Source organism: Puma concolor, chromosome D2, assembly GCF_028749965.1.
Source record: "Puma concolor isolate L17-30 chromosome D2, mPumCon1.1.hap2, whole genome shotgun sequence".
In the NCBI taxonomy this organism is placed as follows: domain Eukaryota; kingdom Metazoa; phylum Chordata; class Mammalia; order Carnivora; family Felidae; genus Puma; species Puma concolor.
Genome location: NC_141677.1, coordinates 15,286,593 through 15,301,282, shown reverse-complemented (window position 1 = coordinate 15,301,282; position 14,690 = coordinate 15,286,593). Strand labels below are relative to the sequence as shown.

At 43.6% G+C, this 14,690-nt stretch overlaps 1 protein-coding gene across 4 annotated transcripts in view; it reads right to left on the bottom strand.

The window, feature by feature from the left end:
• Positions 1 to 14,690, bottom strand: part of PCNX2 (pecanex 2) — a 303,804-nt gene that overhangs the window by 252,090 nt on the left and 37,024 nt on the right. For all 4 annotated transcript variants that reach the window (XM_086679664.1, XM_086679662.1, XM_086679661.1 and 1 more), the window contains exons 5-8: positions 11,133 to 12,422; positions 6,201 to 6,348; positions 5,918 to 6,063; positions 3,786 to 3,879 (exon numbers count right to left, since the gene is read on the bottom strand). In XM_086679664.1, the coding sequence (XP_086535790.1) occupies positions 3,786 to 3,879; positions 5,918 to 6,063; positions 6,201 to 6,348; positions 11,133 to 12,422 (1,678 nt within the window). The remainder of the gene's footprint in view (positions 1 to 3,785; positions 3,880 to 5,917; positions 6,064 to 6,200; positions 6,349 to 11,132; positions 12,423 to 14,690) is intronic.

Sequence of the window (14,690 nt, the reverse complement as noted above, 5' to 3'; positions counted from 1 at the left end):
CCCGCAAACAATCTGTAAGATCACGACCTGAGCCAAAGTTGGACGCTCAACCGACTGAGCCACCCAGGCGCCCCTGCTCTGGTATCATTCTTTACATTAGAGACAGAGGACACTCGCCCTCATGCACACCCCAACACACAGTAGTCCGTTAACGTAGGGACTAAAATATTTCAGTTGAACCTGCTTGCTTTTATCCTATTTACAGAAGTTTTCCCTTCATACCATCAATTCAAAGATACCTGAATCATCACTACATCACGAATTTCCATGAAAGCCAAGGCTTATTACGAACCCAAAGAAACGAGTCTCCCATGATGGATGGCATAGCTTCCACTGTCCCCAAGTCTGGGGAGGACTGTGAGACTGTTTGAATATCCAGCATAAGCCCGTCAGAGAGCAGTTTAAGTCCAGAAGATCACGGGACTCTGCATAGCACTCAGCCGTTTTTCCTGAGCATGAGTTGAACAGATGGCAGCCCCTTCTCCACTTTTCTAGAACAGCCGAGGGAGCCACTTCAACGCTATAATTTTGCTAAGTGAAGCAACTTGAGTTTTGTTCTCATGCATTAAACAGGAAGCACTGTACATCCCTTATGCCCAAACGGGCCATTGAATTGCCATAACACCCCGTAACAAAGTCCCTTCTGAACAACTAACTTATTTCAAAGCACAGGCAGTGTAGAGAACATGGATATTCTCAAGCAATGGTCTGTACATGTGAGAGCAAACATGTATCCTATTCCATTTTATCTGTGAAGCACAAGAAGATATGCATGGCTATGTGCCATTCTTTCGTACAGCTCTTAAAACCAATTCGCTGCCAAATTACCTTGGGGATAGGGCAGGTGGTCAAAGACTTAGAACTTAGCATGGGAGGTGGTGGGCCAAGAGCTCTCCATTGGCATGTTTGCACACAAGAAATGTTAGTGATGACCAGGGAAATAATATAAAGCTTTTCTTGAAGGGGAACGCTGTTTTTACAAAACTTGATCATTATTCTCCTTAGAGAAGCTCAGTAATTAGTTTAATCGAATGACTTTTAACAGAAACAGAGAATCCTCGGGGGTCATCTGTTGATTTTTGCTGCCCCGCCTCCATCCACCCTGCTCCAAATTTACCTCTAAAGAGCCACTCCCAACCTTTCTCAGAGGGAACCTTTGACTGCACCTCTATACATGATCGTAGAGCTAAGCCAAGTACTTGCCTTGGTGACTGGGCTCAGGGAACGTGGCCCAGTCAGGACCAAATCCGACTCAATGAGACTCTTATATTGGGGTTTATGGGAGAGAAGCATGTTGTCCTTGCTGAACTCGATTGAGAGAAGACATAAGGCCCGGGGCTACTACAGGCATCTTCTGACCACCAGAGTTCAGTATTTGAGAGGGGTGTCAAAACGCAGGAACAGGAGAGAGATGGAGAAGGAGAAACCACACCCCTGAAGACGTCTGCAAGATGTCTCAGTTACATGACCCCAAATTCCCACGGTGAGGAGGCCTTTTGACTCGGATTCTCTCAGGTGTAGTAGGAAGGGGGTCTAACTGTTGTATGTAGACAAAATGGCAGTGCTCGGGAAGGACTGAGACCTGAGACTGTCCAAGGGCTTCTCGGGGGTGCTCAGCACACACACATTCAGCAGCCCTAGCAACCACACCTGGCCGGAAGCTCTCTCGCTCCGAGTCAGTGCCCTGTGGCACACTGAAACCTTGACAGCTCTAGAAATAGAGGGCAGGTTATACAATAAAGAGCTCTAGTCGGGAGGGGAAACGCAGGGGAGATGAAAGAAAGCAAGACTTGTGGGAAATTTAATAAAGAGAGGGCAATGAATGGGGAAAACTCGAGTTCGCGGGTGGCTCTGCATGAGGCAAAACCTAAGGAGGAGGAGCCTACTGGAAACCTTGCAAGCATTCTCTCTGGTTCTTATTTGCACACTGTACATTTTTAACTTTTTCAGGCTCTGGATACGCGACTTTATTCTAACGGGCATTACCGGCAAAGGCAATCAAAGCCTTTACGGAGCAGGAAAGTAAAGCACATTTACCCAGGAAAATAAAAATAAGAAAGTCTGGTAGCTTTATTTTGGGATAAAATAAGGGGCTTGTAATTGTTTTAAATTTAGTTTGAAAACACTACAGCTTGCAATGGAGGACTGCAGAATAATGTGACAGCTTTCCAGGCTGTGTTCTCGCAGAATTGAGTATTTGGTCTGAGGGACCTGCCATCTTAGATGCCTATGTCCATCAAGCCACTGTAACAAATGTCCTGGAGGCGGGGGCTGAGGTGAGTGCATCTAACCTCCCTCTTCTCCTGGGCCTCCATTTGCACGGGGACTTTGTGTGTCTTTTGGCTAGAGAAGAATTTTGTTTTCCAGGCTTTTTGGTTTTTTGGGTTTTTGTTTGTTTTTGTTTTTGTTTTTGTTTTTTGTATTTTAGAGAGAAAGAGAAAGAGCACACAAACTGGGGGGAGAGAGGGAGAGGGAGAGGGAGAGAGAATCTTCAGCAGACTCCACACTTAGCGCAGAGCCTGATGTGGGGCTCGATCCAAGACTCTGAGATCATGACCTGAGCCGAAATCAAGTCCAACCGGTTGAGCCACCCAGGCACCCTTCTGTCTATTTTGACCAGAACGTGGGCACCTGAGGGAGACAGAGGAAGAGTGGAAGGCCTGCCAGCGATGGAGAATATGCGTGTTTCCCTGCAGGAGTGACTCTGGATACAGCAGGCTGCTTCAGGGTCGGGGCCCAGTTGGGACAGCGTGACCTGGGAGAGTCACCACCTACAGTACCCATCAACTCTGCTGGAATGGCTGACACCAGCATTCTTAAGCAGCAGTGGCAACAATGAGGAAACAGCCTAAAAGGCTGGTACACAACAAAATTCCACCTGGAGACCAGACCGCAAGGACACAGACAGTCTTCCTTCTCGGCCCACGTGGGGCTCCTCCTTGGATTTCCCATGCACACCTGTGCAGGAAACTTTGACCCTGGGAAGGAGCACTGAACCGCAGGATCTGGAATTAAGGTTCCTGTAACTCCCTTTGAACTCTCCAGGCGTGACGCCTAAGGCATTCTAATCACACCACAAAGGACTCCCATAAATCTTCAAATATACATGCAATTCTAAAGGAACGTACATGATAAATGTACTTCCCCACTAAGAGCAGACAACTGAGGTGTGTCCACGTGAATTATCCTCAAAGAATCTTGAAGTCCAGAATGAACAATGAATTCCGTCTGCCATTAGTAAGATTTACGGCTTGCCCATGAATCCGGGTATGTTCCAGATGCACAAGCTAATTCAATATCGAACTTAATTAACATCATTTAGAATATAATTTAGGAAGTTATTCAATACATCCTGAAGGGAGGAAAATAAGAAAGATGTTTAGATTATCAATCTACAAAAGAGCTTGCTTCCATTACTGCAGGTGAGAACTAACTACATTTCTGGTCCATTCCTCAGGACAAATTTAAGAACAAGTTCTTGTGTTGCACCGTCGTCCTACCAGAAGGCAGCACTATTGTTTGCACAGGATTCCTCTCTATTGATATTTACATGTTACATTCATTTTTGGATGTGGCTACTGCAAAAATGGCTCAGTTTATTTTTTATTTTTCTGCGATATCAGATTTTCTTTTTCTCGCACACAAAACCCACATGCTTTGACACCTACAAACGGATTAACACATTCATTCTACACCAGGATCCTCACTTCATTTGCAGTCAGGCTAATTTACATGTCCCCCAGCAACACGACAGCTCCCAAACCAGAAACCAGACCTCCACTTACCGAGCACGAGAGAAACTGTCATAATTTGACGGCTGATGCTGTAAAGGGCCTTCTTTCTGATTTCCAGACTTTAAATAACAGGATCTAATTTCCCCTAGAAAATCATGAAATTTCAGCAAAGAATATTAGACAAGTATTCGTATATGATCATTCCAGATTATACATTTTTCAAGTCAGAAGGAACTCATTTTGGACTGTTTTAATAATAATTGTTGGTAATCTAGGTCCATTCTTTATATTTTCCCACAGAATGTGTAAAAAAATCTTCTTGACATACCTTTCTAATAATATGCTGAGACAAGTTTGCCTCGGTTACCTATTACTTAATTGCTTTTGATCAATTAATTTGCACCATCTCTTAATTCACTTTTATATACATTTGACCCTTGGACAACTTAGGTGTTCGGGGCACTGACCACCCACACAGTTGGACATCCACATATGACTCTAACTCCCTCCATAAAAACTCAACCACTAATTAACGGGGAAAGCCTTACCCATAACACAAAGTCAACTAACACACATTTTGAATGTGATATGTTTTATATACTGTATTCGTATAATAAAGTAAGCCTGAGAAAAGAAAATGCTATTAAGAAAGTCAAAAGGAAGAGAAAATACATTTCCGGTACTGCACCGTATTCATCCCCAAAAACCAAAAGAAACAAACAATCAAACAAAACCATGTATAAGGAGAACCTGTGCAGTTCAAAGCTCTGTTGGGCAAGGGTCAACTGTTTTCAGTTCATCGTTTTGTCTATTTTCATCATGTGTCAGTATGATGAAACATACCAGCCCCATGTGTCTTTGTATCATGTGCTGAAAGAGGCTTATCAAGCATGTGGTTTTCTTTCGTGGAGGTCATGAGACCATCCCCACCTCAGAATTCACAGATGAGCAGGGGCACAGAGCACTGCCTAGTGTGTCAGCCTAGTAATGAGATGGCAAGAGATGGAATTAATTTGCAGAGTTAAATTAGTCTGCTAAAGAGGTTCCGGGTATTGAGGTGTGAAAATCAGTTCACTTTGTAAATGGAAATCGTCTCTCTGCAGAACAGGTTTGAGGTGTACCTTCTTCAGGTAACACGGGAGCATAATTAACTGTGTTATAAGCAGCTGGAAGGTAGACTGAAGGACAGGACCTCAACTTGAAGGTTCCTCCCACCAAGAGATACATTTATAAGGAAGACCGCAGCCCCCCTGGAGGCTTTGATATAAGTGTTAATGTTGTTCTTTAAAGTGTAAAAGACTTCTTTGTCTGTCTGCAGATGCAAAAGCACTTCAGACCACAAAGGATTGATCTGTAGATAGGGTAACCATATTATTCATTATCCAAACCAGGATTCTTTTGAGAGTAAAATAACAAACATTAATTGATGTATAAAAAACATTAATTGATGTCTTAAGCCAAAAACCCATCCTCAAAAAACAAGGGCCTATATCACTTATCTACAGAACTTTGACCTGCCACTTAACATTATTTCCTTCCTCCTTCCCTTCCCTTTCCTTTCCTTCCTTTCTTCCCTCTCTTCCTCTCTTCCTTCCTTCCTTCTCTTTATTTTTTTCTTTCTTTTTCTATTTTAAATCCTTTTTATGACAAGGCACTAAAATATATATATCAAGGTCAGATTTTCAACATACATCCAATAAATATTTACTAGGTACTAGGCACTGCCTTCCTAAAGTTCACAGTTGTGAGGGGGAAAATACCATTAATCAAATTATTATATGTCAATAAATAATTAGAAGTTATAATAGTATCAAAGAAGGAAAAGGACAGGGGGTTAAGAGCAAAAAGCAGAGGAATCTGACTAAGTCTGGGGAGCCTAGAAAAGGTTTCCCTGAAGAACTTTCTTTAGAATTAAGATATGAAGGATAAATAGCACATTGTGGGCTATGTACAGGGACATGCTATGTGCAAAGGCCCTGAGGCAGGAAGGAGCACACTCTGCTCTAAGAACATTCTATGTGAGCAAATTGTAGGACTAAGTCAAGAACTTCTATGTGAGAAAATCGTAGGACTAAGTCTTCCTGTTCCAAAGTCTAGTACTGAGGCTAAGAGACCACACGGGCATGAGAAAGCCACTAGCCTTATCCCTTCTTCCTCGTTACTAAAAAGCTCTAAGGACTTACCGTGTTCATCGATGAAGACATGCATAGCGTCCACAGACATCTCATCTTGCACAGATGTTTCAGGCCCACTGATAACTTGCAAGACGGAGCTGTCTTGCTGGGAAGTTACCCTGTAGATTATCTGTCTTTGTCTATTGCCCTGGAAACTTAACATATATAAAAGTTTCAAGAACTATTAGGAACTCCTCCTTATCCTTAACAAACCATTAACAGAAGCAGCCACTAACTGAGGCTGCTTCACACTTTGCCCCAACATGAAGCTAAGTAAGTAAGTTAGACTCACAGGGTCGTGATCTTGGCAGGCTCGGTGAACACAGGGCTGGTGCTAGTGTGGTCTTGACTTTGCACGTCTGGTTTTCCTTGTTTGGAACTGTGTCCATTAGGCTTTTCACGTTCCTGGATTTCCTCCCTTTTCTCCTGGGAGCAGGTATCTGAAAAACATCATTTGATGTGTTAACATAATGTTAAATAAGAAATTAATGTGAAAGCCCTTGGAAATAAGTTACCAAAACTGAAACAAGAATAGACAGAAAATCTACATAGCTCCTATGAATTCAGAATGTGTTTTGATCAATTTTATTTTTACCAATTATGACAGTACCTAGGTATATTTGAAAAACAGTTTATATGTTAGAGGCAGGTTACTGAGCTATCTATGGACATCACCTACTCTAGGTTCAGGGAATCCCTTGAAATAACACCAGTGACCACTGGCTCAGCTGATTGAAAATCACCCATTTCGATTACTCGGGCCTGAAAGGTTCATAACTCATAAATGGACAGCATCAGATGAAAAAATAATTACGTAAACAAACCTGACTACTTTGGAGCAACGTCCCATTTACCGCTTTAAAATCTTATCAGTCATTCCTTCTCACTCATTCTCCACCTCTAGATTTTCAAGGTAAAGGTAGACTTAGTCCCTTCATAAAGTGGATATTCATTACATAGTCGACTTTGCACTCTGTACTTGGCACCGTGGAAGACACAGTGAGATACTACACCTGCTCCTTGCCCTGAGAATAATTTCAGGTGAATAAGAATGCTGAAATCAATAGGTACGAAAAGATTCTGTGAGTTTTTGCAATCCTCTTTAAATAATTGACCAAAATAAGGGCCTTAGCTTATACCATGATGCACAATGGAATCCACCCCTAAGGGTCAGCCCCTCCTTTTCTGAGGATATACCCTAACGGCCAGTTTTAGGGTTATAAAAACCACTGTATTCCCAAGACCAAAGATGTCGAGAGTTATGTTCTTCTGAGTAAATTGTTGTCTAAGAGAAGAACACAAGTGAGTGGTTTGAACCTACAGGTCCTTTCAACACATGCCATTTGAAAAGCCCACTAAGATCTGCCTGGGCCCTCAAAAAGTAAAATTATGTTAGCTTCCCTGCAGTATAAATCACACGATTATGTATACAACAAAGATTTTCATCCTTGGACTTCAAGCAATTAGAGAAACACTGCTGGCTTCTATGTGAGTCCTGAAGATAAACATTCCCGGCACATTTGTGAAACTGCCATTAGAATTTCTTGGATCCAAAAATGTTTGCCTTTCATTTGACAGCTCGTCAAGATAGAAGCTTTCAGTTTTCAAGAGACACGCTTGTGAGAAAGTGCTATCATAACAAGTAGCGTTAGCCAGTGATCATATCGCATACAAAATTGCAGAAAGGCGAACGTAGACAGCTCTACCCCTCATGCTGCACGTATCTTCTATTTATTCGTGTCTCTTTCTCATAGTTTAGTCTCTCCTTCTCTTAAATGGGTACATTACATATGTCAACATACAGACTATTTGTTTTCCTTTTTCCTTTTAAAATAACATATTGACAGGAATTTTCTGTCTATAAAAACAGTGCACGTAATTGTGTATAATTAAAACCAGAGATGGGGCGCCTGGGTGGCGCAGTCGGTTGAGCGTCCAACTTCAGCCAGGTCACGATCTCGCGGGGTCCATGAGTTCGAGCCCCGCGTCGGGCTCTGGGCCGATGGCTCAGAGCCTGGAGCCTGTTTCCGATTCTGTGTCTCCCTCTCTCTCTGCCCCTCCCCCGTTCATGCTCTGTCTCTCTCTGTCCCAAAAAAAATAAATAAACGTTGAAAAAAAAAATTAATAAAACCAGAGAAAAGAAATTTTAAATCACTCTTAACCCTACCACGCTGCCACAGGAGTCAGTTTGATACATACGTACCATACCTGTCTTTTCTTCTAGGCATATACACTTTTTTTTTTTCACAAAAATTAAGTTGTAATACAGATATGATTTTATAACTGTTATATTTACGTTAAAGTATTATAAATATTTAATGACATCAGATATTCTTCTTGACCATCTAGAAATGGTAGTTATATAATATTACATCGATACAGCATAACTTATTGAACTAGAGCCCTATTGTTGTAAATTTAGGTTGTTTCCATTTTTCCATACTTTGGATCACTCTTCAAAAAGCATCTCTACATACATTCATAATTATCTTGTTAGAAATTCTAGAAGTGATTGAATACGACACAGGTGGTGGCCGCACAAGATACATATAGAAATAGAACTCTGACCCACAATCTACAGCAACCAGTCCAGAAAGCCAACATGCTATGGACAAGTCCTATGACTTGTAGGAAGTCAGATGATTATTTCTAGCAAACAGTCCAGGAAGCCAAACGATAACCTCTGTAAGAATCGGCCCCAAATGGCCAGGACTCGACTAATTACTGAGAACTTCCCTAATTTTTGTCCCTGCTTCCAGCCAGAGAGAGCCAAACATGCCCCCCTAACCAATCACACAGGATGCTCTAAGTAGCCTGCCTCCAGTATCCCCAGCCTCCAGTCGGAGCACACCTGAAGCCTTCCCTTTTCCCCACTACAAAGCTTTCCCACTCCTCCGCCTGCCTTTGAGTCTCTACCAAAACACAGGTGATGGTGGCCGACTCCCTTGCTGTAGCAAGCTCTGAATAATAGCCTTTGCTTCTTCTCATTTGAGTGGTCTTTGTTTACTTCCACAAAGTTAAATTAAGCTGCCCCAAAACAAAACAAAACCATGGTTTTAAAAGGCTTTTGATACATGTGCGGTTTTCTGTAGCCTTGAACCTTAGGACACCCCCAAGCCCTGAAGATAATCATAAAGCCCTTTGCGGAAAGGGCCTGGGTTGGAAAGAAGAGTATCATAGAGAGAACTGGGAAATCTTGTATCTTTTAACAATCACGTAAAGCTCAAGCACTGTTTCGCTATCAAGCAGGAGAAAGATGAGGGCGCGTTGCCTAGGCTGCTGGTATCATTAAACACTGTCATGTTGTGTTAGAAATATACTCTATTTCTGTTTTTAGATAACAGCACATAACAAATTATTATTGATAGAGGAGCAAGAAGATATCACTGATCTCCAAGATAGAAGTGAAAGAGCATCTAATTTGCCACCTTCAGTTCTCACCTTCCAAGAACTAAAAGAATTACGTCCTGCTCTTTCATCCTTCAATTGAAAACCTCTGTCGGGCACTTGGGTGGCTCAGTCAGTTGAGCATCAAGCTTCAGCTCCAGTCATGATCTCGCTGTTCCTGAGTTCGAGCCCCACGTTGGGCTCTGTGCTGACAGCTCAGAGCCTGGAGCCTGTTTCAGATTCTGTGTCTCCCTCTCTCTCTGACCCTCCCCTGTTCATGCTCTGTCTCTCCCTCTCTCTCACACACATAAATATACATTTAAAAAAAACAAAAACAAACCCTGTCCTTTCCTGAAAGAGATAAATAATCCACTCCTCCCTCCCTGCCATACCTGCAGATTCCTGAAACCAAGCCCCTTCCTTTCCGTAGAAAACCAAGTAGCATCCATATTTCTTTGCACACCCCTAGATTTCCAATTTAATACTGTTCAGATTGGTTCAGATTGAATGTGGTTAGCTGACAAATTTAAGAACAGAAACTTAAGTAGACAAATCAAATAAACCTTACATGTGGCCTGAGGGGGGAATCAGAATAAAAGGCTGAAATTGATCACGCAGCAAGACTTTTCACCCATTTTCCTAATTGAATCCTCACAGTAAATCTGCAACATATTGTTACTCCTGCTTTATTGAAGAAACTGTGACTCCGATGGATTTAGTAAATTGTCCAATCTCACCCAGCTGGCACCGCAAAACCAAAACTTGCCCCTGGGTTCTGAGGTCCCAAAGCCAGGGCTCTGTCCACCATACACACAGCTTCCTGGGAAGACACACATGTACAGATCTACGCTATTCGATACGGTAGCCAGCCACATGTGGCTATTTAAATAAGGTTACATGATGAGTAAATGAGTTAAGATGAGAGTAACTGGGGCGCCTGGGTGGCGCAGTCGGTTAAGCGTCCGACTTCAGCCAGGTCACGATCTCGCGGTCCGTGAGTTCGAGCCCCGCGTCAGGCTCTGGGCTGATGGCTCAGAACCTGGAGCCTGTTTCCGATTCTGTGTCTCCCTCTCTCTCTCTGCCCCTCCCCCGTTCATGCTCTGTCTCTCTCTGTCCCAAAAATAAATAAACGTTGAAAAAAAAATAAAAAAAAAATATGAGAGTAACTGTATAATTTATTATTCAAACTGGGAACACTTTTGAGAGTGAAAAGCGGTTCTATTACTAATTATGGTGGCAAAAAAGTATAAACGAGGACCGTCTGGGGCAGATGACAATGTACGGTCATGCCTGTTAATACATGTAAAGGGCTTAGGACAGTACTTGACATAAATTAAGAGCTGTGTGTTTGTTATAATTATGTTTACAAATTGGGATAATTAAGGAGCCCTGCACGTAGGATTTTATAGTGGAACTCAACAGAAAAGTGGATTCATTTCACAGAAATGTAGTTTACAATCAGCTTTCCCAGAATGCATCTATTCTTAAAGAGACAGAAATCTACTGTGAGTTCTGGCCACTGTGATAAAATATAATTGCTTATTTCCTCGGAAATAAACATCGCGGCCTTCTAGGGAAGCCGAACATTCATTCCTAGGCCTTAAATTTCCTGCTGGAGTAAGCCCATGTTGATAGGTGCTCAGCACACTAGTATTGGCACACTCGGCAATTATCAATAACACCAAGCAGCAATGAATGGTCCGATATCCTGCCATTCGCAAAACCAAATCACAGAAGGTAATGCACACATGTTTTGCCTTCTTTGCATCACAGAAGGTAATTCACACATGTATTGCCTTCTTTGCATCAGCACAACAGAAATGATGTGGAATCGTACCTCCGAGAAGCCCACTGTCTTTGTTCTGCTCCACTGAGCCGTTCCTTTGGTTGGACGCCGCCAGCTTGGAAGTGTTGATTGACTCTAATAGGGAGACAAATTCGAGGAAGTTGGATTCATTTGGTATTTGTCCTTCCTTAGCCTCCAGGTCAGATTTGGAAGTTGGTATTGTTTTTTCTTTATCGCTAATAATTTCTGCGGAACTTTTGCTCAAGAAGACATCTGTACCACTGTCCACGCTGAGAACCCGGGCGTGTCTCTTTTCATGGCTGGTTTTACAAGATGATGGGTCAAGGTTAGCCTGGCCTTCCTTTCCCCCCTCCGCCTCAGGGGCCGCGTGAGGTGTGAATGGGGGGGTTGCTTCACAGCGGTCTCCTGTGGGGGAAGGACTGCCATCCTTTGTGGCATTTCCTCCTTCCCCAGATTCGTAGCCAGAACACTGATTGGATGATGCCTCCACCATCAATCTCTCGGGACTCCTGTCACCTCCACTGCCTTCGGGACACACGGCGCCTCCTGCCCCATCCTCAGAGAGCTCCAGTGTGATGACAGGAATTCTTATCTGCTCCGTGTTGGGAGGACTGGCCACCCCCGGGGCAGCCGGCTCAGCGTCAGACGTGAAGCCAGCTCTCTCAGTGCCAATCACCTTTAGGTGGAGCGAACTTTCCAAGTCTGTCATGGAGTTCGGAGTACTGCTCATGGTGATGACAATTTTAATGGGTTCATGCAGACTCAGTGGGTCTCCAGGTTGAGAAGTATCAATGAGAGTGACAGCTACCTCGCTGTCCGAGTAGTCCACTTCCTGCTTCAAGGGCGGGTCCGCCTGCCGGGAGGCACCCGGTGACGCACGTGCAGGTCTGGCGATTACAGTGTTGCACTGAGGGCAGCTACTGCTCAGGCTGTCTGGAGGGGACTCCCTTTGCCACCGGTCCCTTAAGGAGCCCGAGGCGTAATTCGCCGGTTCGGGACTCAGGACTGAATTCTCACTCCCCCAAGGCTGGAAAGAGACATCGGTTTCTAGTAAGTCGTACTGAGACAGAGACAGGTGTGGCAACTTCTTCGAGGCTTCTTTCTCCACTAAGCCGCCCTCGGACCTGTGGCGGAGCGGGGGCTGCCGCCTGCCTCCCCTCTCTTTCCCTTCGTCGCTGGCTGGACTTCCTGCCACAGCTGGTTTCCTGGGGATCGCTGGCGTGGTTGTGGTTTCCGGCGCGCACACTTTACTTCCTGTTCTGACACCAGGTGAGGTAGATAACACAGGTGCTACAGGTTGGTCTTCTGAGAGAATGACACCTGAAATAAACCACAGGCACTTTCTTAGCTCCCGAAACAGGTGAGAGCCGTCCCGGGGCGAGACCTCGTAATGCAAGGCGAGAAAAGCAGCCCTAGCAACCGATGCGGTTGGATGCTTATTTTTGTTCTTTTATTTTTGTAATATAATTTATTGTCAAGTTAGCTCACATACAGTGTATACGGTGCACTCTTGGCTTTGGGAGTAGATTCCCATGATTCATCGCTTATGTACAACACCCAGCGTCATCCCAACAAGTGCCCTCCTCAATGCCCAACACCCATTGTCCCCTCTCCCTTGCTTGTTCTCTGTGTTTAAGAGTCTCATGGTCTGCCTCTCTCTCTGTTTGAAACTATTTTTTCCCCTTGTCTTCTCCCATGGTCTTCTGTTAAGTTTCTCAAATCCCACGTATGAGTGAAAACATATCTGTCTTTCGCTGACTGACTTACTTCACTTAGCATAATACCCTCCAGTTCCATCCACGTTGCTGCAAATAGCCAGATTTCATTCTTTCTCATTGCCAAGTAGTATTCCATTACGTATTTAAACCACATCTTCTTTATCCATTCATCAGTTAATGGACACTTAAGCTCTTTCCATAATTTGGCTATTGTTGAAAGCACTGCTATAAACATAGGGGACCGTGTGCCCCTATGAGTCAGCATTCCTGTATCCTCTGGATAAATTCCTAATAGTGCTATTGCTGGATGCTTATTTTTAAAATATCACCTCCACTCTGAAATTGTTTTTAAAATCTCAGTATTTAAAAATAATAATTCATACTTTTAGATTTTGCTGTTTTGTGACCTTGGGAGGCACACTGATATGTTTTAAGCAACATGTTTGGGACTTATTGTCAGGAAGGTCCTGGCTCTGCTACTTACTAGCTACCTTGGGCAAGGTACTTGGGCAAGGTACTTAATCCTTAATCCGTTACCTTGGGCAAGGTACTTAATCCTTCTAAACCAAGATCCTCAGGATGCCTGGGTAGCTCAGTTGGTTGAGCATCTGATTTCAACTCAGGTCACGATCTCCCGATTTGTGGGTTCAGGTCCCGCGTCGGGCTCTGTGCTGACAGCTCAGAGCCTGCAGCCTGCTTTGGATTCTGTGTCTCCCTCTCTCTGTGTCCCTCCCCCACACTCTCAAAAATAAACAAACATTAAAAAACATTTTTTTAAACCCAGATCCTCAACTGTGGTGCTGTTCTCACTTGGGACCAGATAAATCTTTGCGGTGGGGGCTGTCCTCTGCATTGTGAGATGTTTAGCAACATCCCTGGCCTGTGCCTACTTGATGTCAGGAGCAACTGTGCCCTCAATCATGACAATGGAAAATGCCCCCAGACACTGTCAAACATTCCCTGGGGAGGACAGCCCCCCAGTGGAGAAACACTGCTCTTGTCTTCAACCTCTTACCTGTAAAATGGGAATAATTATACCAAACTCTTAAGGCCGCCATGAGGATCTAGAAGGATAGATGCAGAAAATAGTAGGCCAAGGGCTTAGCACTGGGCTTGTTAGCGCCTTGGTCTGAGGACAATGATAACCTCACACTTCTGATGTGATTCATAAATTTTCGAAACATTTCTTTTTTTTTTTAATTTTTTTTAAACATTTGTTTATTTTTGAGACAGAGGGAGACAGAGGATGAGCAGGGGAGGGTCAGAGAGAGAGGGAGACACAGAATCCGAAACAGGCTCCAGGCTCTGAGATGTCAGCCCAGAGCCCGACGCGGGGTTCGAACTCACAGACCGCGAGATCATGACCTGAGCCGAAGCCAGACGCCCAACCGACTGAGCCACCCAGGCGCCCCAAAACATTTCTAAATTGTATCTGCAATACTTACGATGGTGACTGAGTGAGCTCTATCCTCCCAGCTTCCTATATCTGTTAACGACCCTACCATTCCCTAAGCCTCTTAAGCTTGAAACCCTCGGGCAATACTTTGGTTTCTCTTTCTTGCCCAGCCTTATGGTCATTCAATCAATCAATACCTCAGTTTTCCTTCACTTCTATCATGAAGAGTGTTCTCTAGGGGCTCAAGGGGTCTATTGCGAGGGTCTCCAAAGCTACAGGAAAGCCAGGATAAGCAACTTGTCATTTACTCAAATATTAGAGGAAAAAAAAAAAAATACAACTCTTAAAGTAATATAAAATATTACCTTATTATGTAAACAAATGAGCATATGATGAAAAAGAATGAAACATTTTAAGACATAACATGTATTTTTTTAATCCTTGCCATAGGCTGATTCAGCCTATGACCCTCTG